The 26,941-nt window shown below is 39.9% G+C and overlaps 1 protein-coding gene across 1 annotated transcript in view; it reads right to left on the bottom strand.

The window, feature by feature from the left end:
• The window catches only part of diaph2 (diaphanous-related formin 2), a 329,957-nt gene that overhangs the window by 195,392 nt on the left and 107,624 nt on the right, over nt 1-26,941 (bottom strand). The window contains 7 exon segments of the mRNA XM_063876203.1: nt 5,980-6,094; nt 9,392-9,730; nt 16,207-16,311; nt 17,457-17,521; nt 18,936-19,054; nt 22,755-22,871; nt 26,065-26,177. Coding sequence (XP_063732273.1) covers nt 5,980-6,094; nt 9,392-9,730; nt 16,207-16,311; nt 17,457-17,521; nt 18,936-19,054; nt 22,755-22,871; nt 26,065-26,177 — 973 coding nt within the window.

Below are 26,941 nucleotides of genomic sequence, written 5' to 3'. Positions count from 1 at the left end.
CTTCGAGTAATAATGGACATTTATTCCAGCATGCATCATTTACTGGTGTGAGGAAAGGTCTTGGGTCATCAAAGCAATTGACCAAAGGGAAGCATCAGTCCACTCAGAGACACTGATGACAGTTTACAAAATGAGGATGTGGCAAAATGCCAATTGTGATCTTGTTTGTCGAAGACTGCATCTGTTAAACAAAGGGCCAGAGAGAGTGAGTTGAGAGTGAGGGTGTTTATCTACCAGGCTGGCCCTGACTCCAGATGGACACTGTCATGTCCAAAGAGATGATTTGAGGAAAATGAGATAAGGGGAGAGAAAGGGAGCGATGTCAAGAGAAGAAAGAAAGAAAAGGCCAGGGCAAAGATGCAGAGGAAGCTGCCTCGCCAGATACTCCCTCCTCTCAATTAGCAGAATCTGTAATAAACAGCCTTGTTCTCAGGGGACACCGTCGCGTTGACTTTGATATAGAACGTATCAAAAGCTTATCGTTGTACACACGCTATTAATACAAGGCAGCCTATTCCACAGTGGTCTGTAGTGTCTTGAGTTAAGCTTAAACTCATTAGACAAAAGCCTTTTATTACATTGAGACTATCTGAGGAGGCAGAGCTCCAACTGTAGTCTTGGGATAGTTTTCATTCAAGAGCAACAAGCTTTTCTATCAACAAGGCATATTGTTACTGAATGAATACAGCTTAACCGGATTAAAATATTCTGAGTGGCACTTATTGTTGCTACAGCATTCTGTGAGCCAAAACTTCTATCCATAAACGTGTGTTGAATACTTACTGTGGGCCTCCACCACAGTGTGACAGTGGGCTGGTCAGCAACAGTTCTCCTGCCTGAGAGGTCGCCGAGTGTCACGGGGGGGGTGGCCGGCCATGCGTGAGTGTGTTTGATCTGGTGGCCGGGTCAGCCCTGATGTTAACAGAGTTATTAGGGGACTTATTAAGGCGAGTCAGGAGCCATGAAACCCCCCACTGATTCCATCATTACTGCCGTTGTGGCAGGGTCATTACCGCCCTGCTGCTGGGGCTTTGTAGCAAGGATCGAGAATGTGCTGCTGTGCACACCACATTGGATGGGTGGGGAGAGGATGTGTGCGCGGGTTGAGTTCTAGGGATTGAGGTGAAGGTAAATGGGTGTCAGAGTGAGGAGATCTCCTGAGGGATTTGATCAAATACCATGTGATGAGGGGGCAGTCGACTGCAGCCATCACAAGTGGTAAAGGTTTTACCAAACTACCTTTCCAGGGTTGACCTTTAAAGGCACAACACGTGTGGAAGGATTTCTCTCCACAGAACCCGATGCCGTAATAATACCATGAAATGAAACGCACATGCTGTATTTCATTTTCATACATCAGTAAAACATGATTCTGCCTACAATACTCCAGGCAAAGAACTCCCTCGTTATTCAGTATTAAGCCATTATTTCACAGCTCTCTCTTTCTTTCTCTCAACCAATTTTTTGATTTATTTTTAAAGGTGCAGTTTGGTTTGGTAACACTTCTCCCCGTCCCCTCCGGCCTTATTCACCACAAGCACTTTGCTAAGAATGTTCATTAGCCAGCATCATTAACACAGAGGCATGCTGGGAAAGAAAAAAGTCCCAATGACCCAGCTCAGAGGGGTGGAATGAGCCTCTGATTCCTCCTTCAGGATGTGCATGCATCTTCATTAGGCCTTTGTCTCTCTGCAGAAATATGAGTGTTGTTGACTTTTAAACCATAAATTATAAAAAATTAAAAAAGGCCTCTGCTACACAACACCAATTGCACTGTTAATGAAAGCTTAAAGATGTCAGTTAGCATAAACATGTTTGAATATATGTATTCACCCTACTGTAAAATAGTGGTTAGTAACGGTTTAATATTTAAGAAATAATGTAAAAGTTATGAAAAACTGAGAAATACAGTATACTCAGGGTTGATGTTTAGTAACTTCTCTTTTGCATTGTGTTGTTCCTGAAAAGCCCAGACATCGCCATTACAAAGTGGCATAGGCCCTTAGTCCGTCAGCAATTGGTGCGTGCAATGGAGGAAACATTTTGGAAGAAAGAGGGTGTGAAGTTTGCCAACATCAATCTTGTTTCAAATTGAACTGCAAAGTTCCAGCTGAATGAATTGCCTTTCAAATGCAGCAGGCCATGGCTACACACATTCAATCCCGAAGTGAATCTGATTTGATCCCAAGAGCCATACAAAGGCACAACCCACTGATTGATAAAGTGAACTGAAGGGGAGATGAGGGTAAAAGGAAAAAAAGAGAGGCAAGTCAATGGAGAAGAGGGTAAAGAAAGAGAGAAAAGACGATAAAGCCAAGTGAAGGCAATTTTTTTATTTTTATGTGAGATAAGATAACTATGACATGGAAAGGTTGATCTACAGTGTCTATTCAATGTGTGGTATTCAATTTCAAACAATGTGAAAATTGAGGTGGTGAGCAGAAGATGTGTGTCTCTAATAAGAGATTGCTGGGTGGTCACAATTTTCCGAACACAAAACACTCGATGGTGCTAAAGGTGGAATGCTTGCCTTGACATCACTGAATAAGGTGTAGGTTTAAGTGTATCCCAATTTCATCTCACAGGAGAAGAGCCTACATTTTCCACACAGTACATACACACTTGACTCTGTGTGATTATTAAATATGTGAACAAGCATATAACATGTTTTTTTTTTGTACCTGATACTGCTACAGTGTGGACAAGAAATCCATTTTAAAATAGTGAAAATGAGAGATAGATAGGGAGGAAGTAACTGAATAAATGCAGTTGTTTGATGATTTTTTAACAGAACGTATAATATTGTATGATAAAGAAGAAGTAAATTTGATTCACTGCTCATATTGCTTCACAAAAACAACCAAGTTAAAATACATGAAGTTAATGTACAGGTTGTATGATCGATCTGTATGAAGTGAATAAGAAATTTGAATTAGCCTTAAAAAAAAAAAAAGCTGTAGAGTAAACTGTATATTTGAAATGTGAAATGTGCCCTGTTTTGACCACCTAAAAGAATCTCAGTCCGAACAGTTGACAATTAATAAGAGCACCTAAACTTTTTATATAGCAACACAGACCTGTGATCAACAGACAACGTCCGTTATATACCGTTTTTATAATGCATATTTCTAGTAGCTGGTAAAACTTTTTGTTTGTTAAAGACGTGACAGGTTTGCTTGCGTTGCTCTGAGGTATGATTTGATTGGACATTGCAGGATTACTTAATCAGTGACATGTCAGTGGTCCTCACACTTAATAACTGACATATCTGTTGAATTCCCAATCAGGCCAAAGAAAAAGCATTTAATAAATGACAACAAAAAATGCGTTAATAAAAAGCCACTTTTAGAAGATTGAAGCCAAGCTCAAAATCGCTCTTGATTATCATTTCCTTTTCTTGGAAAACTCATTAAACAGTGAGACTCATAAAAGCAGCAGGGGAGATGGCAGTCTTGCTTCTCCGTTGTTTTAGAGGCCTCTGAGCACAATAAGATTCTGAAAATTGGGGGCTGTTAAAGTGATTCTTTTTTTTCTTTTCTTTTTACTGCTGAAGTGTTCTTCTTCAACAATGCAAGTAACAAGCAAGAATTCCTAGGTCCGTGAAGTTAACAGACGCCTTTTGGCACCATTTTATGAGGGCAGCTCTGCAGGGAAGGTATTTACACCTGCTTGCCTCATCTTTCACGATACACTAGTCCCCCTGAAGTACGCTTTACTTATAAATATCCATGTCTTAGATGTGGCAAAGATGGAAGTTTAGAAGCTTAGAGAGAAAAAACAAGTGTGTGTGTGCATGCGTTCTTCCGTGTGTGTGTGTGTGTGTGTGTGTGTGTGTGTGTGTGTGTGTGTGTGTGTGTGTGTGTGTGTGTGTGTGTGTGTGTGTGTGTGTGTGTGTGTGTGTGTGTGTGTGTGTGTGTGTGTGTGTGTGGGATAAAAAAAAAGAAAAAGGCAATATGGCAGACAAATGAAGTCGGTTTTCACCAGTGACTTGTTTGTCAAATCAGCAGAAAGGATTTATGCTCCGTGGTTACAATGAGAGTACCGGATATCATGAATTATTCCTGCAGGAGCGTTTCTCCACCTAACCCTTCAACACAACAACCAATAAAAGTGAACAGACTTGACTCTGGAACTCTCTACTCAAATAAGTCATATTCAAAGCAGAAATAAGTCAGGAATGTTAAAGACAAAATGTTAAATGTTGAAGCACACTTATCGTTTTTATATCCTCAGATGGCATGTCTTTAAAGACTATGCTGCATGAATCATGAAACAGAGGAAATAGAAAAACAAATGAACTACTATTTCATTTTAAGAAGATCTGATCTAGCACCTTTTTTTGCAATACCATCTACATCAAAGGCCTTCTCATTGACTTTCAACTTCACTGACGAGTGTGTGTGGGGGGGGGGGGGGGGGTGGATATCAAACATTAAACAGCATTTTTCATTCATGAGCAAGTCATGTTCTCTTTCAACAATAGAGGGAAAAGCGCTGATTCAGTGAAGTCGCTGCAGGGGTAATTGATAGGGATCCAGCAAAGGTAACTCCCAGGGGAAAAGCTGGATCATGAATTCTTACACTGCCAGCGGGAACACGGACTATCTCTTGTGCTTTTTTTTTTAAAAACCCAAGTGGGGGAAAAAGTGAATTTAATAAAGAATTGAAAAGGACATTTAAATCTGAATTAATGCCGTGTGTCTGTGAGGTTATATTTCATTTTAGGACTCCATCTGAAAATATAGTTTATAGCAGGTGTGCTTTGCAAACATACAGATTTACTGAATTACTGACACTAAATTTAATATAAAAGACCAAAAAAATTAGATACATGAATAGTTATTGAAAAAGTCTGGTTAAACTACTTCAGACATTTCAGAGAGCACATGCTGAAATATATAACATCTGGCAGATATCCTCTAGTGAAAGACGGGAGACCGATCTCTGCTACTTCATTTAGCCTTGCAACAACTGTTCTTTCCTTCCCACATTCTCCTTCCATCTGTATTATGACGGTAAATAACCTAGCGGCAGCTGAGGAAAAGTTGCTATTTATGTCACAGAACAGAAATGAGTTGAGTCTATTTTGTAGACCTGGAGGCGGTGAGAGAGATAGAGCAAGAAGCTGCCGCTGGCGGGCAGACTGGTGTCCAGACAGACGGTGGGAATATGGGAGAAGTTGGAGGATTGTGTAAAGTTGTGTCCACACACCCTGACAGAGCTCAGATTTGACTGTTGTGCGCTTGACAGGGCTCTGACTTCTCCCCTCCCACTGTTGCTCGAATTAGAGGGATGTACAACACACAAACACTGTCAAATAAGTGGATAACACTCACATTGTCATGGGAGGAATACATCATGTGCCTTCTCACACATTCTTTTTTTCCCCATATAAAAACAAACTTGCTCTGTGCTGCTTGTGTTATTCATCAGCAAGTTAGGTAGCCTGGTTGTGTATCTGAGAAACAAACTGGCAGAGACAAGGAAACTCCCAGAGCTTCCTTCACAAAAGTCTCCCATCTTCCAAGACGCAGAATTGGCCTACTGGACTGGAAAAAGCATGAAGCAAACCAAGCATAACTGCTCTCGGTTCACACATATACGGACAGGTTCAAGTTTGTGCACATCCACACACAAAAACACTGATCTGTTACTACTCAATGGGTACACAGAACAAACACAATGTGCAGCCGGATTGCATTTATGTCTTTCTCAAACACATAAAAACACTGCAGCAACAGAATTGCTACCCTTAATTGGCACAGATATTTGACTTGAGAGCATGTATACTGTAGATGGTGCTCAAATGTATTGGGAAAAGTGCTTGGTTTTAGGATAATTAACATTTCAGTGAGGAAAATAGCTTCTTAAAGTGTCACAAGATGAAAGTGACTTGGTGTCTATTTCCTGAGAGGCTAAATGAAGCATGTGTGTGTAGATTAATTAAGGAAGAGGTGCAGACAGATGACGCCTCCTTACCTTTGCTCTGCGAGGAGAAGCACAGGGACAGCTGAGCAAATAGGTCAGGATCCTCAAACTTCTCTTCTTTGACTTTGATCCAGAAGCAATTCTCTGCCATTTCCTGAGGCACTATCTGCAATGACACAAGGATTCCATTATCACCACAATCAGAGACCGCCATTCCAGCAACCTGCCACTCAAAAAGTTCTTCTCACTGAAGATGAGGTTTGTGTGTGTGGATGCACATATATGTCCTTGTGTGAGCATCTATAGAATCTGAAGAGGCGACACAACAAATAAAAATTGCGCAAAACCGGAGCCTGTAAGGTTAAATAAGTCATTTTATGGCCAAACGCCCATAAATATGACCACCAAAACAAAATGGACATGTGGCTAGGTCTTGATTGTCACATTAAAGCTCTTGATGACCTTCCAAAAGAACAAATATTTGAAACCTCTGAAATGTCAGTTTCGAGTGCATAATATCAGCAACTCTGTGTATACACTCCTCCTACATAGACTTGCCTGAAACAGCAAAGCCTCTAAGAAGCAACCTACACACTCTGAGCTGATAGCAGGCCACAGGGATGCCTCACCCCCCTCATCTCTCATTCCCTCCTCTCTGCTCAGTAGACGAGAGAGTAGGTGTACAGAGATTCAGACATAAACAAACCCTTCTGACATGTTGCAGTTATTACTGGCTAATTGTGTAAGACAACATCTGCTGTACATAGTGTTCAGCGCTATGGTTAGAGCTCTTTGACCTGCAGCTGCAACACCTATGCGAAATAATTCCCAAAACCATATAAAAAATGGTGATGGGTGTAACAGTGTTGCAGATTCCTATCATAGCAACACTAGGTGTGTAAATACAATGCTGGAGTGGAGTGTGGATAACAACGTGCCTCTATTCAGAAGAACACAGATATGACTTATATTTCCTGATCAAAACTCTTACACCTACAGCAGCATGCCTTTGTTTTCCTCAGCATAAGTTCATGCTGATACAAAACAAATGCTAGCAACCAAGTTGAGTGTGGAAGTGCAAAGTAGCACAATGAAACAAGTCGGAAAAAAACACTTTTTTGGAATGGCAACTTCTCTTAACTCTAACATTGTTTTAATGAACCGAAACAACTTAACCTGGCCGGTAGTCAAAGCCCATAGTCCCTTTAAACAAGCAATCCAAGGTTGACATAAACCTGCAATCCCTTAAAAAATAAACTGAAGGATAACAAAGAGAATGTGATGTGGATAAAGTACCTATGTATCATCTGATTATAACTAAAAACATACACCCTAGCTATGTAACATCAAACTATCTAATGATTGTGGCCAACAGATACATGTACAATAAGAAACAAAGGTGGTTGGAAGAACTGTAACACCATGAGATGTGTTTAAATGCATAATTCCTACAGCTCATTGAGTTTGTGCTGCTTGGTAAACTCAAAGGACAGCAGTCATTATGTGGAAAGGATTCCAAGATGGTAAAAGTGGTACAGAATATTGAACTCTTATTGAAAAGCCACATTAGTAACTAGTCAAAAGGTGTGTTATACCATTCTCATCTCAAATAAAATACAGCATTGGGCCGAATAGAAAAGTGCTGTAAGGATCACCAATAGACTGGCTAGAATATTTATTTGTGAATTTCTTGTGGGAAATTCAGCCCGGTGCATACTGTACCTCTTGGGGTTTCACACTGGGCCTGACCTAAAAAAGATGTCATCTATTTTAGAGAGAAGGCATCTGTTAATGCTGGAGCTAATGAGATAATGTTGATCTTAAAAATGAGTCTCAAGATGATCTGAACAACAAAGTTATTTTCTTTATCCGATTTATTTCATGCAGCCTTTAGTTCCTCCATGTCCATGTTTACAGATATCAGCTCATGACATTATATGCATTTTAATTATGATGGGGAATGCATATAACATGTACTAACTTCATTATTATTATTACAGTTTCTAAATTCAAAAATACACAGCTGAAATGGAAGCGTGAAAAACATTTGTTGTGTTGTTTATGTTGGCATTTTGACAGTCCCGAAGTTATTTGCTAATAACTTTCTGTGGGAATCACTGACACAGATGTGGGAGAACATGCAGGGTAAAAATAACTCAGGCTAATATAAAAGGCACTCGGCCCTTAAACAAAGCTGACATTTCCGAATGTATGCCTAAGCTGGTTGATTCCCATGGGGGGGGCCTTGTACGACTGCTTCTGACTAAGAATTCACTGCCACCAAATCTCTAGCACTGTAATTTGAAATGTGAAAATATGACGACGTTCCCACGTTAAAGCTGCCCCTATTTTAACAATAACACAGCAGTCCTCTTTTTCCCCATGGATTTATAGTATGTTTCTTTTCTCTTTCCTCTTTATACAATTAAATCATAGTTGCTCCTGGCACTCCAATACTTCCATCTGCTACACATAGAGAAGACAGACGACTCTTGTCCCACTTAATCGACACAAGAGAGACACAGATTGTGTTTCCTCAGGTGGTTATGAATTTCATTTGCATTACCAAACGACAATTCCTGTGGAGGCAAGGTCAATGCACCTGTCCATTAACCTCTGCACACTCTCTGTGCACATTACAAACCATATGAGCAAAACCATGATAACACTTCTCAAGGAAAAGGACAAATAAAATAGTACAAAGCATTTTCTTAACGCTTACATAACTTGCTGTTTTAATAATTGTACCTCCTGGAAACACAAACTCCAAAATTCCAATGTGTTCAATTAATTTTTAAGGAAAATAATAACGTGATGAAGTGATAGAAAGTGATGACCACGGTGAAACGCAGATTCATTCGTAAAAATGTTTCTTTGATGCATTAAAATCAATGAATACACTGCGCAGTCCTAACATGATTTCAAAAGAACTAGTCTGGTATTTTGGTTGCTTTCAGTAATTGAAGACAAAGATGCAAGGTCATACAAGTATCGGTAAATAACCATTAAAAAAGACGTCCCGCGCCCTCACACAAAAGATCGTTGTGTTGAAATTGTATTTAAATGTGAAGGAATGTTACAGAGCCCAGTTTTCATTCAATTATGCTAATTGTGTAAATCCAAGGACATTTGAGCAATGAAAACTGTTTACTGTTAAATCCTTTGAAATGGGTGCTGAGTGTGGAACAGTGTGGCCTTTGGCTGAACGGCTGTTTGACTAAATTGCCTTAGTAGAGTGCATTTGAATAGAGCCGTTTTGGTTTGGATCTAAGACTTTCTTTCTGCATTTTTAATAGTGTAGGGTTCCTTCAAGACTTCTAAAGCTAAATGTTTGCATATGTGATTGGAAAGGAATTGGATAATATTTCATGTCAACGATGGTTTCCTTACAGTCTGAAATCACTCGTATTTTCAGTGAACCTGAGAATATGTGTCGCAGTGATTCAGAGCTCGGGTCACCTACCTTGGTCCAGTTCACTCTCTTCATCACGGACTCAGGCTTGTAGGTCTTCTTGGCCTCCAGTCCGTAAGGCAGCTTGACGACAGGCAGTGAGGGAGGTGGTGGAGGCCCACCTGGGCCCCCAAAGAAAGGTGGCGGGGGAGGTGGAGGTCCTCCACCGGGTGGAGGTGGAGGTGGTGGCGGCGGTATGCTAGCATGACCAGGGAGAGGAGGAGGTGGCGGTGGAGGGGGGGGGCAGCCACCAGGTGGAGGTGGGGGAGGAGGTGGTGGAGGAGGTGGGGGAGCTGCTACACCCCCTGGAAGAGGTGGTGGGGCTCCGGGCGCAGTTGGACCTGCTGCAATCTGCAAATACAGGGTAGAAATGTTAACGATGGTCACAACATCAGAGGAGGTGCTAAGTGCTTCGTCTAAACCTCGACCTGCCTGGTGTGATGGAGCAAACGCCTCACCCCACAGTTTTATGTTAACTAGGTTTGTGCTGCTTTCAAATTTAGACCACATGGCATGTCTTATGCTGTTTTCAGGATTCTATTTACCAAAGAAATCATGATGAAAACCATGTTTATGTGTGTGGTTGCCAAGTAGATTGGTCAAGTAATTTAAGCAAAAGACTACAAACTATATACAATTTGGTTGATCATTGTCTCGAAAAAATCATGTATCAATTTGGCACAATAATTAATGTGAGCAAGTCATTGTACATAAGGAAAAATGTCAAAGTTGTATAATGTTTCATGTCTTCTTTACTTAATTGTTTTTTCATTGGGATGAGCTGTTTTGTTGTTGTGTGTATAAGTGTAAGTGTGTGTGTGTGTGTGTGTGTGTGTGTGTGTGTGTGTGTGTGTGTGTGTGTGTGTGTGTGTGTGTGTGTGTGTGTGTGTGTGTGTGTGTGTGTGTGTGTGTGTGGAGCCCGGGAGATTCAGCCAATACAGTACATAAGTTAGTGTTCACGGGGATCCTAATAAAGACGGAAAGAAAATCTGAGGGGCAATTGAACTTACGAGGAAAATAAAAAAATACACTTGAATAAAACACTTAGCTCATGGTGATTGTAAAAAGCAATGGTTCTCTGAAGCAGTCGTATTATTTCTCATTATTAATCACATAACCACATAAAGCCAGATATCCTGCACTTCAGTAACAGAAGCCCATGGAAGGCAGAACTCACACTACGATTCAATTAACGCCAACAATCTTAGAAACAACTAGTTGAGCTGATTTTAGAATAACGTTACTGGAACACTGCCGTCCATTACGATTACATATGGAGCGTTATGAACTGGTTCAAGGGTGGGCCCATTGTGTTCATTAATCTCACTGGATATCAATGTAGATAATAAAATGTATGAAAAGCTGTGATTTACTGCTGTGATATTTTACAAAAGATAAGAATGTTGCTCTCCCATGAAGTCGTCATCGTAAGTCCTCACAATGTCAGGCTATTAACCAGTAGACAGGGGTGTAATTACAGCACAGACTGATAAGACCAACTCTTTCAGTCCTTTGACATGCCTGCGCTATCACACAAACCACGTACACAGGTATTCGTGTGGGGAAAAAAGTTATGCAAATACAACAATTACAGACACCCGGGCTAAGACAGAGTGTGATCTTTGGAGCTGATTAGATGCCAGCTTTAACCAAATAGCGTTCCCACTTGCATTTCTCATTTCCCAAAACCAATTCCCCAAATTGTGCAATTGCCCCAGTCACTTGATTGTGTGCCTAACATGTGATTGGCTTCATATTTAAAGACATTACGTTTTGTTTCATTACATAATAACACTGGCTGATTTTTTTATTAGGGCCAAAATTAAAAAGGGAGCTTCTTACACAGATTGCCCAGAACCTTTTGCTGAAAATCAACATCAATGATTACACGTCTGTCAATCTCAAGCCTTCCGTGGCCCGTTTCCTCTTTTAAGATTAATATGAGAGAATGGAAGCAAATTAGCTGCTAAATTGGAGTGCAGTTGTTTCCAAACCGAGAGGCCCTCTGAGTCTCTCCCCCCCCCCCCCCCCCCCTAACAGATCCAGCCAATAATAAGCCCAGTGTTTCAAAGAACCCTTAGGATCCAATATCATCACTACTGGCTTGTTATTTCTAAGATACTAAAACAAACATCTAATAAAAAAAGATGTGCCAATGTTGTAAAGCTTATAATAATTGTGTATTTCGACTCAAATAAAACAGCTATTTTAAACTGAAGTCATATTGGACAACATCAGATGTTTTGTGTTGCATTGTAATTAAAAATCTCAAACATTTATTGCATGTAACATGTACTGTATGTCCATAACCCACATGTGTCTTGGTCTGAATTAATAAACACAAGTACAGTTTACAGTATAGGACGATTAATGCTTGAATAAAATACACAAACATTTCTACAAAGACAGTGTACAATTTATATTTGTATTGTAACATGTTATGTCTAATTACTCTATAATGATGCATGTTTGATGTCGTGTTTCTCGCCAGCTTGTGAAGGTTCACTTTGATGCTTTTTTGGCTGTTAATTTTTTTTGCAGAGCCCATCTGGAGCTCTTTGTTAAGTATAAATTGTGGCTAATATGAAATATAACCCATCCAATTTAGATTCTAAGTCTTCTGGACTCAACTGGGAGGCCAGCATGGCAGGTAATTAACTGTGAATGCTATGAGATTAAATCTATGCCCCAATCTCATCTCTGAAAGGGGAATTCAATCGCAAAGTGTTTACTTGTGAAACTTGTATTAAGCAAACAGGAATCGTGTGAAGTTAAAAACTACAAAAGGAATGTCATTATTATTTTAATAAAAACATGTTTATTTCAAGCTGATTTTTTGAAGTTATTTTAAGAATCAAGCAATCCATCAAGTTGTGTTTGAATTCAGGGTTAATGTTATTGCATTTCATTTTGAATGTGTCATATTTGCAATAACAGCTTTTCTCAAATGTATAGGTGATCAAATAAATATATATTTAAAAAGTGTGCTTGATATGGAGAGGTGCACAGAGAGGACAACAGATTTGATGAAAGATCCAGATCAAGCGTGTTCTTTAACAAAGGATCTGAAGCACCACAGTGTAATTTGTTAAAAATAAAGATTGTGTTTGCAGGTTGTTCAAAGTGGGATTGTGTTCAGGGCTGCACATGCAAAGAGGACACCCACCTTGGCTTCAGATTCACTGATGAGTCTCTGAGCCTCTGTGAGCTTGTCTTTTTCAATAGTTAACTGTGCATACACCACACACACACACACACACACACACACACACACACACACACACACACACACACACACACACACACACACACACACACACACACACACACACACACACACACACACACACACACACACACACACACACACACACACACACACACACACACACACACACACACACACACACACACACACACACACACGGGACGGACATAGAGGGCAACAGAAAGGCACAAATGGGCGTGGGTTAGATAGAGAAGGAGAAGGTACAAACACAGAGAAGGTAAGCAGGGAAAAGAAGATGAACCTTACACCGTTAATGACAAATACACTCTTATACTCCCATTATGACTGAACGAGCTATTTGATGTGCAAAAGGCACGGAGTACCGCACCTATACACCTGAAACAAGATGTAATCTGCCTTCAAAAGAACATCAGTGTAGAGCACTGACTGCAGCATGAAAGGAACAAGGCACAGCTTCACTGACAGTTGGTGCACCTTTAAAAACCCTGCTTCCATTTCCCTTTTCTTCTTTTTTAGCATTGCAAAATACATTTCAACTTAACACTCTTAGATGTGTGATGGGCATTGATTTCACTCTGTAGTCTTCGTTTTTTTAGAAATGTACCCATTTTGCTTTGATATTTCACTCTGTGCAACCCTGCCAAAAGAAAAAGGCTGGTAATGTGTTCCACAGCAACTGAAATGCAATATTTTTATGGAGTCATTCCTACCGAACACATCTTATCATGGACTGTAGAAAACTAAATATTTAATGTCTGGAATTGAAGAGATGGAAACTTTTGGTATGGTTGCTCAAAAAAACGTTCAATTTCAAAGAAGTTTAGGACATTGTAGTAAAGTAAAATATCTAAAGTGAAGACAGTTCTGAAGAACCAGCCAAAGAGAATTAAATTGGATAAAGTACAGCACGACTTGCTTTCTTAGAAGTCCAGCTCTTTTGACCACCATTTTCTCTTCATGTATAACACATTTGAATGGCAGTGAAATTGACAGCACATGTTTGACTTAATAACTCGACTGGCTCTCCCGGAATAACAGCGACTGCATTGTGAGTTTTGCTGTCATTATCAGTTGAGTCAAATTCAGTAATCAGTCATGGTAGCCTGACAGAAAAAGAAAGAGGAAGTGGTGCACTACACCTCCAGCTCCTCTGGGGGCTTAGCCGGGTCAGCTACAAGAGCGCCAGGTTGTTAAAACCTATTAGTGGGATAGTGCAGAGTGCTCCACTGTACCACTGCAGTGCTACATTATTCATCACATCCGGAGCCAATTCAATGAATAGTTTCCTTTTTTCTTGCTTTCAATGGTTGCAAGCAAGAGATTGGGAAACGATGGATGATTTCCACTTGTGATTCATATGTCCGTTTGTTTTTTATGTTTACATGCAGCACCTCCACTCAACTCGATTGGGAGATAATCAAACAGACACATCAAGCACGCTGCTTGTTACAATGCCAAAGATCCCAGACAAAAACCCTCATTAAATGTGTTGGTTCACAAACAAGGTGAAGAGGAGCAACTCAGGCATGCATGTATTTTAGTATCTGACAGGAATTCTGAGTAGAAGATGAAAGGTTAGGGTTAGCTCCCAATTTGATGGACAAACTGAATGTGTGTCCTCGAGCCGATTCAAAAGTTCTGCGCTCTCAGTTAATGGCCTTTGACAACATTCTGTCGAGATTGACTCAGGATGCAAAACACATTCTTTCAGCCATCTGAGAGGACGACACTGCTGTTTAGTCCATTGCTTAAGGTAGCAATTGAATGGTCTATGTGAACTCCTGCCTTAAAAAACAGGAGATATCTCTGAATTACTAATACAGAACTTGCATGCAATAGAAGATATCTTCTTATTTTTAAATGAAGCCCTTACAGTCCAAAAATAAACTCTTATTAAGACTGAATTTTTTTCAGGGGGGTTTATGTGCAATCTTATTGAAGGTAAAGTTTATTTTTGGGTATACAGCCACGGAAAAAAAGTCAACAATTAAGAGACCACTGCAGCACTATCAGTTCCTCTAGTTTTATTATGTATAGTCTTTGAGTTAAATGATTTGTGTTTTGATTGTATTCTATAAACTACTGACAATTGTTCTCTGGGTTGGAATTCAACAGACACAGGAATGGCTGCCATACATGTAGAGATAAAGATTTAAGAACAATTTGGAGTTGTGTCTTATTTTTTTCCGAAGCTGTACTTTATTTACGTACTTTAGTTGTTATGGCCACATTCATGCAAGTTTGTACAAGACAAATTGCACATTTCCTGAGGTTCATGCATGCTGATGTGTAGCTCTCCTGCAGTAACGGGTCTTTGAAGGAGCAGTCAGACAAACAGAGGAAGAGAGGGCTTGACTCTTGGGGTTCTCTGCTTTACACTAGCTGTTAATATACCACAGTCTGTCAGTCTTCAAAAGACAGAGGCCTGGCAGCGGATGGTGAGGGGAAGATGAGTTGAAAAACACTTGGAAACACAACATAAAAAGCCCCAACAAGGGAGGGAGGGTAAGCTAAGGTAACACAGCCTGATGCATTCATATCTGACAGGAGGTGAAGAAGGAGAGAGCAAGTGAGGAAGGGGCGAGCACACGGAGCAGGTGGACAGGAGCTTTAGATTTGGATGCTGTCAATAAAACAGCCAGGCCTTCATCAGGAACAAACTGAGTGATAAACCAGGTAGGGTACGCAGGAAGGAAACAAGTAGGGACTATGAAGTGCAAGAGTGAGAGCTACACACATTTTGAGGAGAGAGACAATGTGTGACTTTGGCCAAGACGACAGCCATAGCTTGTACTACATAACAGCATTTGTTGTTAACCTAAGAATGATTGCTAGCGGCTGGAGTAACACTATTTTACAACTGAGAAAATTCCCAGTGATGGACCACATATGCAGGTGCAGTTTATCAGACAGCCTAAGCAACCTGAGATGAATGTTTGAAAGAAAAAGCAATTTCTGATATAAATGTAGCTATACCGTCTTTCAAAGCTGGTTTATATTAAATTCCCTAAGCAGCGCAGCAAACTGCCCTTTTGTCCCAAGGCAGTGCTAAAGTATCTGGAATTGGGTTAAGGGGGAAATAGCAGTCATTTTCTGTGCTCGAATTGGACGGTATAGCAGGGGAAGAAATTAAGTGGAGTCCAGGAAAAGAAATCCATCTCTGTGATGATATAATTACATAGGAAAAGCTTCAATAGCACCATTTGCCTATATAAAGAGCTACAACTTAAGAAGGAGATTGACCCTTTATTAAATCAAATGTTCTTGCATGGATGCTAACTTCCACTCAGAGCAGCACAGCTGTAAGTGAGGTGGAAAGGTATCCTTCTGACCAAATCAGCTCTTTATGGAGTGGAGCCATTACTTCTGGAAGGTAAACATTTATTTGTTTTCTATATAAGACGGCATTAGTGGGGGTTTTTTTCCACTTAGAACAGTGATCAAAAGAGCTTTTGGATATTAGAATTTACATTATTTTCCTGTGTTGTGGTTTTGTGGAAAACATACAGTCTTAAAGATGTTTGGGAGAATGTAACAGTGTTTTGCAGAGCAGTGGGATTCCTCTTAATGGATTTACCTGGGACTCCAAGGCCTGGATCTTCCCCTCCAACTCTTTGATCTTCTCTTCCTTCTTCTGAGACTCGGCCTGGGCCTCCTGTCGTGCACTGAACTCCTCATCAAACTGCAAAGAAAAGATAAAGCAAATAGGTGCACGTATGAGATGGATGCCAATGCACACACACACACTGGTTGGTGAGCGGCACATTGTCTCCTGAGAGTAGCCACAGGGCAAATCAACAGCCACCGAAACACGCTGTCTTACACTGGCCGATTTCTATTCATAGCTCTCATGGCCCCAAAACCCTGTTGTCCTCCGTCTTTGTTTCAGGCATGGCTTTCATTAATGTTGATGGATCTAACCTTTGCAGAAACCAAGACATGTCGCTACAATGATTTCATTGGCCCAGCAGGGTAGGCGGTGGGCTGCTATCACAGGAGTCTTAAGAAAAAAACAACCAGGACCCCCTTGGTGTTTTTGCCAGACAGGGGCAGTGAGGCTCTTTAAGATTCATTAAAACATAATAGAAAATGTGCAGGAGGTAAGGTTTCAAATTGGATTTTTTTTTACCATAACATTTATAAAAAACTGGTTAATTTGGGAACAAATTGTTTCATAATTGCCGCTCTTGAACTTGACAGCATTGCATGAGACCTAATATGTCAATTAACTGTCATCATACAGCAAAACAGTATACTGTAATGCATTTGAGGTCCAGAAATAGGCACCACAGTTGAAAAGTATCAACTTCTATGTGATCTGCGCTGCCTCGTTTAACAGTTTGAGTTCAGGGTGCAGTGTGGTTTAGTTTTGGTGTGTTGCCAAATGCCATTAGGAGCAATTGCAGAAGCAGGCAGAGGAATATGTTTCATTTCATAACTTGGTCCATGCTACTATCAGCATATAGTCTCAACCTCAGGACATATGATCAACACTTGTAACCTTTTCAACCATTAATCAATGTATTGTAATTACCTTAAAAGGAAGTGTTAAATAAAGAGAGAACCCCTTCAAGAGCCAGCTTGAAATGCAGAACAGAATTAAAAGAGCCGGCACATATCTTAACTCTGTCCCGGCCCTGTGCACAAATAAGTATACATCAGTACATCGCCATTGATTCTTGTAATGCTGATACGGATCATGTAGCGTCACACCCAGGTATTGATCAGGGCATGCAAAATCAATAGCTTGTCTGGGAGCTCTTACAGAGGAAAAACTTTCCTGATGGGCCAACCAAGGGGGGCTGTTGGGAGTGATTAATGTCTCACCTTTTTGGAGTACTCTGCAGCATTCTGCTCACTCTCCTCAACTTTGGCTTTATCCACACACTGATCTGCAAGACAAAAGAGCCACAGTTACGAGACACTTCAGAGGCGCAACAATTAGACCTGGGTCTTGTTTCTCAAAGAAGCTGGTATGATTTGAAATGTAATGTCTGTTAGATCTATTAAATGTGTACATCTTAAGATTGTATTACAAAGCTGTTATAAATCATAGGTGCATATCACCATCTTGAAAGATAACAAGCCCTTCATATAAATCATATAACCTTAGATGTTAAGGGTTTATCAGTCGATGATATTATACTATTTAAAGTAATATATATTCAGATGCTTAATTTTAAGTCTCTAGTGGAGATGTGTTTATGTGTCCACATTAGTTAAATGCATGTGATTCAATGTAAAAAAACAAAAAGCAATTTAATAAATGAAAAATAAAAGGCAAGGGGAATAAAGGAGACAAACTTATAAATGAATGCAGCTGAGTGACAAGGGAAATTGTTTCATGATATGTTCAAAATCTGCTTTACATATCACAAAACTTAATTGTACTTCATTTATTTCAAATTCCTTTTTGGGTGTTTTTTTTTTTCTTTCTTTTTTTGTTTTTTGGGTAGATTTTCAAAACTCACATGGTCCAATTAACCTGGAAATGAATCACCTGAAAGAATAGTGTTATGAGCAAGTTTGAGGTGTAAATTAATGTTAGATCACACATCCCATAACAGGTTTCAAAATATCTTTTTTTAGGAAACTGCACCCTGAGAGGAAAATGAAAGAAAACAGGATAGAAGAAAAGATGAAATGCGCCGTCAAATGACTCATGATGATATGGCGTATATGTTGTTTTATGTGAGTTTAACAAAAAATGTTCTTGAAAGTTTTATTTCCTCAACTGATCAAATTGCAGTAAAGTCCGAATTGAATACTGTAATATTTCTCACTGAATATGTTAGAAACTTTTAATGATCCTTTGTTGGCAAGTCGCAGAGCAGCCTGTGACACAACAGAAGAAAGTGGTGTTATTTATTTATTTCCTCTATTTGAAAATAATTCTGCATTAGAAATGCAGTGCAAAAAGAAGTTGTGTCTTTGATTCCAGGAACACCATTCTGCAAACGAGTAACTCAGGGAAACAACATAAGCAATGTTTCTGAACTGGCTGAATTAATTTGACCAGATATAATGTATTATTCATTAAAAATAAGTCTACCTCATGTTACAGGTCAAGCCACTGCAGGTGTTTGTCAGAGAAAAATCTCAAGGTGATCAGGGAGGATAAATGCACAATGAGAATGCAAAACCTCTTTTAGTATAATCAGTAACGTGCATCATGTACACGTGTTTAAAAAAAATGAAATTAAGGATGATTTTTGGATATAAGGATCTTAACTAGAATATTTTAAGACTGAAAAAAAAAAGATGTAAATGAATGAGTGAGGAAATAGGAAGCAATTCAAAAAGTACCAATCAGGTGGGTGAAGTCCACGTCCAATCTTTTACTGTAGCCAAAGTCAGGGTCCATTCCACTGCGGTGCAGGACCACCTGAGACACGCACTCTTCTATCACCTTGTAATACTGAGGCCTGAGGGGTCAAAAAATATAAAGCAGAACAATTAGACAAGCCACAGAAAAATATGACTGACACAAACTCTACAAGGCTAATTAGCCACAAATAATTCCCTTATCCAAGCTAGAGGTCACAAAATGCCATGTCAGAAAGTGTGCCGCTGGAAAAAATAGGAACCCCATTAAATGTGATCACTTGCTTCACCCCGATCATGAAATTAGCAGATTAATGGGCACGCAGAAGCCAGGTCTGTGTTAGTCTGTCCATTTCAAGGTGACAGACGGTAGCCAAGGCTGCGCTTGCCCTCTTGCCTAATTTGCAATCATCTTTGCCAATTAGAGCAACCATAAAAACTGAAATGTAAATCTAATCAGTGTAATGTGTGTAATTGAAAGCACAATGACCGGGAAAACATGTCGGCCAGTTAGGAGTGAGACTGAGTGCTTGGTGTTTGTTGGGCAGGGTGTGTGAATCAGCCCAAGAGGCCAATACCGCCACACAGGTTTTTATGTGACCTTTTCTCCGTAACATTATCAACTCTAATTGCAAGTGACATTTTGCAAATACAATGGCAGCTTAAGATCAGCTCCAAACTGAGAAATAATTAATTTCAGAGCATGACATTGACCTGAAGTTGATGGTTAAATTCACAGAGGAGACAACTTGTTTCGTATTCCTCTTAAACTCAAGCTAGATTTATTGTAATTTGACTGAGGAGTCAGGTGTAGAAGAGATGTTCCCTAAACTAGTGACAACCAAATCACAGAAGCAAACTCCTTGTGACGACACCAAGTAAATGTTGCAGTTTGCATTCAAGTGGTGCGTTTGGCTAACTGTGGGCTTTACAATTTGAAATGTAAATTATTGTATTGTTTTTTAAAGCTCTTAATGGTCTTTCTACCTAAGTCTTTATCAGGGTTTTATTTTTATTACCATATAATCCCTCTAGAAAAACCTCAGGTCTTCTGTTACTGGCCTTTTAATTCTACCTGAAGTGAAAACAAAGACCCTCGGCGAGGCACATTTTTATTATTACAGCCCACAATTGTGGAACAGCCTTCCGTAGGGCTGAGGGCGTTGGAGAATGGTTATACTTTTAAGAGCCAATTCAAGACTCTCCTTTTGAACTTGGATTTCAACTGATATCTATTTATTCTCAATTGATTACTTTATTGTTGTTTAATCTTATTTTATTGTTGTGTTCTTGTTTTATTCAGTCCTGTGTTGGTATTAAGTGTGCTTATTAACCACAGCACTATGTATTACTCTGTTCATTACCCGTTTAGGGGAGGTTTGTATTAGTTTTATTTGTGTTTATGTGTTTGGCTTTACAAAGCACCTGACCATTGTGTTACCAAAAGTGCTGTATGAATAAAGTTTGATTTGATTAACGTTATTGAAAATAATCATTCATTTGGGCAGGCGGAGATGTGAGCGAAGTGTTTTCAGGGTGAATTTGTCTAATACCAAGAAAGCACAAAAATCTAAGTATGTGTTGAAAGTAAAAGGAAAATGAAAAACAGCAACTTCTTTTATCAATATTGAAACGAAATGAAGTTTATTTCCAAAGCTTTCTAACTGTTGCCCATAAATCCAACAGCTATGTTGTGGGTGGACAGGCCATTTCACATTATGAACAGAAATAAGGAAAAACACAAAATTCTGAGCCAAAGCAAATAAGAATAAATCAGCATTTAGGTGCACTGTTTTGAAAGCATGAAATGCCATACATTAAGCTTGAGCTGGCAGATTCGCCCACTCATGATTGGAACAAGCTAGTGAAAGCTCACACATCGCCCTGCATGGCTTAAGCACTGTGGCACTCGGCTTACAACTGTCACCAATGTACACCACATTATTATCTCAATAAGCCGCCCTATTTTCCCTCCGTCCTCCATCCTCCGCCACCACCCAGCAGATAGGGGCTGGGTGGAGATAACTAGAGACACAGAGAGTGACCCAGAACTGTCAGGCCCCTCCACAGTGGGCAGGGCTGGGCTCCAGAAGCTAGCAAATGTCCCCTGCATCATTCCCCACCTCTTTTTTCACTTTGGCACCTTCCATTTCTTCCAACGATAGCTTGCAGTTCAGCACAGCCCCAGCCACTTGATCCAGCTCTGCTCCACATAACCAGTTTAATCCCCATATCACTAGGCTCCAAAAGAGCAGATCTGCTCTATATTTACTGGGTGGGTTTGATGTGCTCCCATTCATTAGGCTTGCAGTGAGAGATTAATTATCAAAAATAAACCAAGTCCCAGAGGGGAGCGCAACAACTAATGTTGTGTTAGGAGGAATGACAGTAGACGGAGCACTTAAACCCTTTGCCCACTGTTGACGTTATTATTAGAATATGTATTATACTCATACATTAATTATCATTTAATTAAGATATCCAGTTGACATATGACTCAAGGTACCATGTGTGCTATTATTTCCAAGAAATACAATAATAAAAACAACCCAATCCTTTATTGTGGATGGAATATAATGAGCACACATGCATTCCTTCAAAGCCAAAACATGTCACATGAGTTTACAACATGCAGTACCTCACATTAAACAATATTCTTTGACATGCATAATGCTGTCTTTGTTGCGAGTACGCACATCTCCTACTAAAAATTGTGCAATTACTATTTCAAAGTCACCCAATGTTGACCGTGACATAAAGGATGGTTAGTTTATTGGTAAAGACTGAAAAAAGATGGATAGTATCTATTGGAAAAAGCTGCATGTACCGTGGAACCGCATCTCCTATCATCTTAAATCACACACCAGTGATGTGTTTGGAATAAAATGCCTCAGTCAAGATGAATTCCTGGTTTAAATGTTTGTATGTTCACATGTGTGGGTTTGTCCTTGCATTTGTGATGGAGGCTGGATGCAAAAAATATTTCAAAAACATATCTTTAAAAGAAACGATCAGTTTTTTTTTTTTCGAGCGCTGTTACTGATCGCTCGTAGTGCTGTCTCACAGAGGGGAACATGGACACTGGTCCGACGTGGACGTGGCTGAACTAGCTGGTTAATGTGAATTTCATTCCTCACTTCCTGCACGGAGATGTGGAATGAATAATTCATTACTCCAAAGGAACGGCAACTTGTCTAAAGTCACACACCCCCCCCTCCTGTTTTTAAAGTCTTATTCCTGCAAAAATGGTCTGACACAGCAGTGAATTCATCAGTGTCACTCCATTCAGAGGAGAAGCAGCTTTACTTCCCAGTGTATGACTTATTTGATCCTCAAAAGAAAGGAAGAAAGCAAACCCAACAATGTAAAATGACTTAATACTGGAACAATACAGAAGTGATTACTACTCTAATCATTCGCCACCTGCTCAATATAAATTTGACCTTGCATGGAGGGTTTTAGCATGTGTTTAATGTCGCTTTGGTCTATGGATCAGTGTTTTAAGGTCAAATCAAGTTTCACATGACTGTTAGACTACTCTTCTCTGAGGTAATGCATGTTGCGTTCAATGGCAGCAGTTATAGGCAAACTAAGTTAGAGAAATATAAAGATATTTTAGGTTTCGCTCCAAACTCGAATACATCTGTAGTGTTGGGAGCACAGATAATGGTCAAAGCCAACAAAACAAAACAACAGAAACAACAGAACTATTTACCTTCATAAAAAACAATGGTGAGACTATCCAAACACAAAAAGAGGTAATTTAAGGGACGAGCTGTTTGTAAAAATCAAAGAACTTACCTGATGTAATAGTCATTCCTGATGAGCAAAAGGTGTTGAAGGATTGACAGGAAGTAGTTCTCTGATCCAGTGTCTTTCACCATATTGGACAGGAGGTGGTACACTTCATTCATATCAGTACAAGAGCAAGGTTAAGGAAAACATTTCTAACGTCACCAGTTAGATAAACTTCTTGAGAAAACACACACTTTGAGTTTCTATTCACGTGCATTCAACTCGTAAACATTTACTTTTTTATTAGTTTGTGTTTTGTTATTACCCATTTATTTATTTCCCCCCAGTTCCTCACTTCAGGGTTTCTGACAGGCATCATTGTGCAAAAGCAAAAAGAAATGTGATTTTTCTTATTCATTCTCTCTCGGGGGAGCTAAAACACTGTACACAGCTAACTTGAGGAGGGGGGCTGGTAATAAGGAATGCTCCCTCTGGTCTACCTGTCACTCTAAAACTTTGACAATAGAGAAAGTTAATTACAAGAAAAAGTGATGGGTTTGAATGTTTAAAAGCAAGAATGATGGGGAACTGATCGTACACTGCAAAAATACGGTTCACTTCTCAGACTAAAACTGACATTTAGTCAGAAGTAACAACTCGAGTTATTACATTTGCAAAAGGTATTGATTATGTGTCTTGTGTCAGCTTTCCCCAGGAGGAAGACGTGATGGCTTTGACATATAAAACAGATGTTAAGATTGTATTATTCTCTGTTCAAAAATGATACACTATTTATATATATTTATTTTATTTTATTTTACTCAGCATTTGTTTACGTATTAAAAGTATTGATGCTTTTTTTCAAAGAAACACAAAAAGTTTGACATAGAAAATGATCAAATCCAAAACTATGCAAGGACTAGGATGACATACAGTAAAGGAAGCACCTCATTTAAAAAAAAAAAAGAGTTTGTGCTTCTTAAACTTCTACTAGGGTTCTAAAAGTGTAGCTCCAACAAGCAAAGAGCCCAGGAAACTGGATGATTTGGTGCCTATTTAATTTGCTTGCTTGAGAAAGGAGGAAAACCCCCGTGGAGAATTGTCTTGTTTGAAAAAGTGGAATAAGCCTTTCAGAAGTGTGCACACATGGAAAAAAAAAAGACTTAGGAGAGAGTACCCTGTTAAGCTTCTAGTGATGAAAACCTGATTGCCATCCCAACATGAAGTGCAGATCTTGACAATGTGTTAAATATTTACGACTGCCTGCAAAGCAATGAAGCGACACTTTCATAAAGGTGGCAGGATAAACCACGTTGTGATTCCTCTCCCTAGTGCATTAAGTAGAGAATATATCAGTAAAATGTGTTGGTGTTTTCAAGACTAAACCGATCACTATAGCAACAGTTATATTTATAATAATTCTACTACTCCAAGCATGCTATACAAATTGACAGACTTACTAATGGTGTTATTCAAAACCCCATGACCGATTAGAGCGGACACATGCACCTAACGTGTTTTAAACGGTTCTGTCAATGCTTTATTTATTCCTAATGTTACTTGTCATGTCACATCAACAGCTAATGAATGATGACTCTGTACAAAAAATAACCAATAATTGAGTTCCTCAAAAAAAAGAATGCCCAGCACTTAACTGCCTTCTCCATTTCCCATGCCATCATCCACACAATACAATCTGCAGCCGTTGCAATTGGAGAAGATCAATTATTTTAAATACTGTTTGACACTTTTCCTATTAATTTCAACAATGTCTGTAATTAAACTCGTATCCCATATCAAATTTTAAGAGAGAGAGAGAGGAATGGGAATACAGGCTCAGCTGCAGTATCATTTCTCTCCCTTGTATTAGCCGAGTATGAAGCCTGGGAGAATTACAAATCCTGCGAGATTCAATTATAGCCTCACCACAGCAGCATTTGAGAGGACATGAGAAGGAGCTCAGACTGGGAAAGTATCCAACTAGCTTCATCTATCACTAAGCTGCAGACATAAACCTAATGTAGAATGCCTATCCGTTCGATGACACCCCCTCCACGGTGTCTTTTTCTCGCTCTTTTAGACTTCCTCTTGAAATAATGAATAAACATGAGTGGCAGTCAGGTGTGACGTAGGCCAGTCAGTGTTGGGGTCAATCAATCACCATTCCACAGCTCATCAATATTCATTAGTGGCCTGGAGTCACCTCCTCTGCACCTGGACTGGGGCCGGACACAGAGGAGACGAGCCCCTTGGGTTGATATTCATGAAACTGCTGGGAGAAACAAGACACACGTGCAATGCTCAGGTAGTACAAGTGCTACTAGCGTGTGTGTGTGTGTGTGTGTGTGTGTGTGTGTGAAGTTGTGCGGGTGGGTGTTTGAGAGCTATGCAGGAAAATGGACAAAAGGCCGCCTGGGTATTCGAATCATGCTCAGAGTCTGCAGATCAATACCACATTGTCCTTGGAAACAAACATTGGGCCTACTCATTTGTGAACCTGCTCAAGCACATCATTAATCCAGGTGCTTTTTTTTTTCTCTCCATCTTTTCTTCACACACACACACACACACACACACACCATCCTCCCCTCAACTACATGTGTCAACACAAACTGTCACTCACTGCGGAACTTCGTGCCAGTACTAGAAGTCAGGGATTTTGTGGAAGAAAAGAGGATGTGCGAATGACCATCTGCATAACAATGTCAGTGTCTGGTTTGTCTGCTCACAATGTCAGCCATTCAAACATCGCCGCGGAGAAGATTTGTGAATAATTAAAGGGTATTCTCTGGGATGCTTGCAGAAGTTTCACACTCTGGACTAATTTACCGCTCACCTTATCAACTTCTACTCTGCATGTTTGGAGTTAAATGGACCCTGGCAGAGAGCTTGGGGAGAGAAAAGTCTAATGTCGAAAATGGAACAGTAAGACAAGTTGTGATAATGGCTGGAAAAAATATTGTGTGTGTAATATAATATGAATACAAATAAAAAGGTTTAATTGTCTTCTGTGAGTAATAATTGGTAAGAACTGGTCCGTCTGATATTTTCCTCTTGAGTCTTACAACAGTCCTACTTAAGCAAAATAGAAGAGGAAAGGAGAGGAGAAAGGACAAGAGGAGAGGAGACAAGGATGAGAGACAATAAAAAGAAGAGTGCATAGGTGGGATGACAGGGTTATTTACCTATACCTGGTCAGAGACGGAGCTGGATATTGTGCTCTGGCTCATCAAATCCTTCTCTAATGAACCAAGCTATGAGAGGCTTAAGAGTGTAAAGCTTGACCAAACCCACAATATACACTCATCTCACACTGATATTTCTGCAGGCCGATTTATCTGTATATTCACACAGAGGGAGGGGGAAAAAAGGATATTCCATCTCAGCGCGGATGTCATCCAGGCGATGAGAGAGTTCGATGGAGTCCTCCTCCTTGTTCTCATTGAACACCTTCAGCTGGATGTCGAGCTCCTCTGTCTCTTTCAGCTCCTAGAACGAGTAAGACACAGAACATAGCTGAAAACATGAAGACTAAAGGTCGTCTTGCACTGCAGATTATGATTAAAAACTTGTAGCACCTGCAAAGAAAAAACTAAGATATAGCTTAAATTCTTCTAGTATTGGAATTGTGTCACTTTATCAGGCCTGTAAAAACTGTAATGCTAGTATATTACTCTTCCGGCTGTAGAGCACTGTGAACTGAGACGCCCTGGACTCTCTCACTACGTTTTCCAGACAGTACCTTTTCCTACACACCTGTTCCAGCCACAAGGGGCTCCGGCAGTGCTCTTTACCACTTCTCTATGAATCACCGGCAGTGGAGTTTACCGACAGAGACAGGGCCGAATGTAACCCAATTTCTGCAGGTATCAATCACCCTGCGCTGTTTTTTGGGCGCACCATCTGTCTTGAGCAACAGTGGTTCAGAGGGAGGAGCACAATTGAACAAAAAAAAAGAGGGAAGGAGAAGAGAAGGGCCAAGTACATGTGTCAAGGACTATAAGAACAAAACAGATTGTGCTCTTTTTTTTCAGTGGAGATCACTTGTTTTCCGGCTATGCTGGCTCCTGAGCATAACTCATAATTAGATGAGCGAGTGTCAGTTTGAATGTGGGCATTAAAAGCAGTGAATGTGGCTTTCATAAATGACTGTACACTCAGACTCTTTCATATCAGGGGGCAGAATTGAAGATAATTAAAGTAATGGCAGTAATAATCAACAGGAGCAGATGGGATGACTTATTAACAACTGG

Source organism: Eleginops maclovinus, chromosome 23 (genome assembly GCF_036324505.1).
Source record: "Eleginops maclovinus isolate JMC-PN-2008 ecotype Puerto Natales chromosome 23, JC_Emac_rtc_rv5, whole genome shotgun sequence".
In the NCBI taxonomy this organism is placed as follows: domain Eukaryota; kingdom Metazoa; phylum Chordata; class Actinopteri; order Perciformes; family Eleginopidae; genus Eleginops; species Eleginops maclovinus.
The sequence above is the reverse complement of the archived record's forward strand: the minus strand, read 5'-3'. Positions and strand labels throughout refer to the sequence as shown.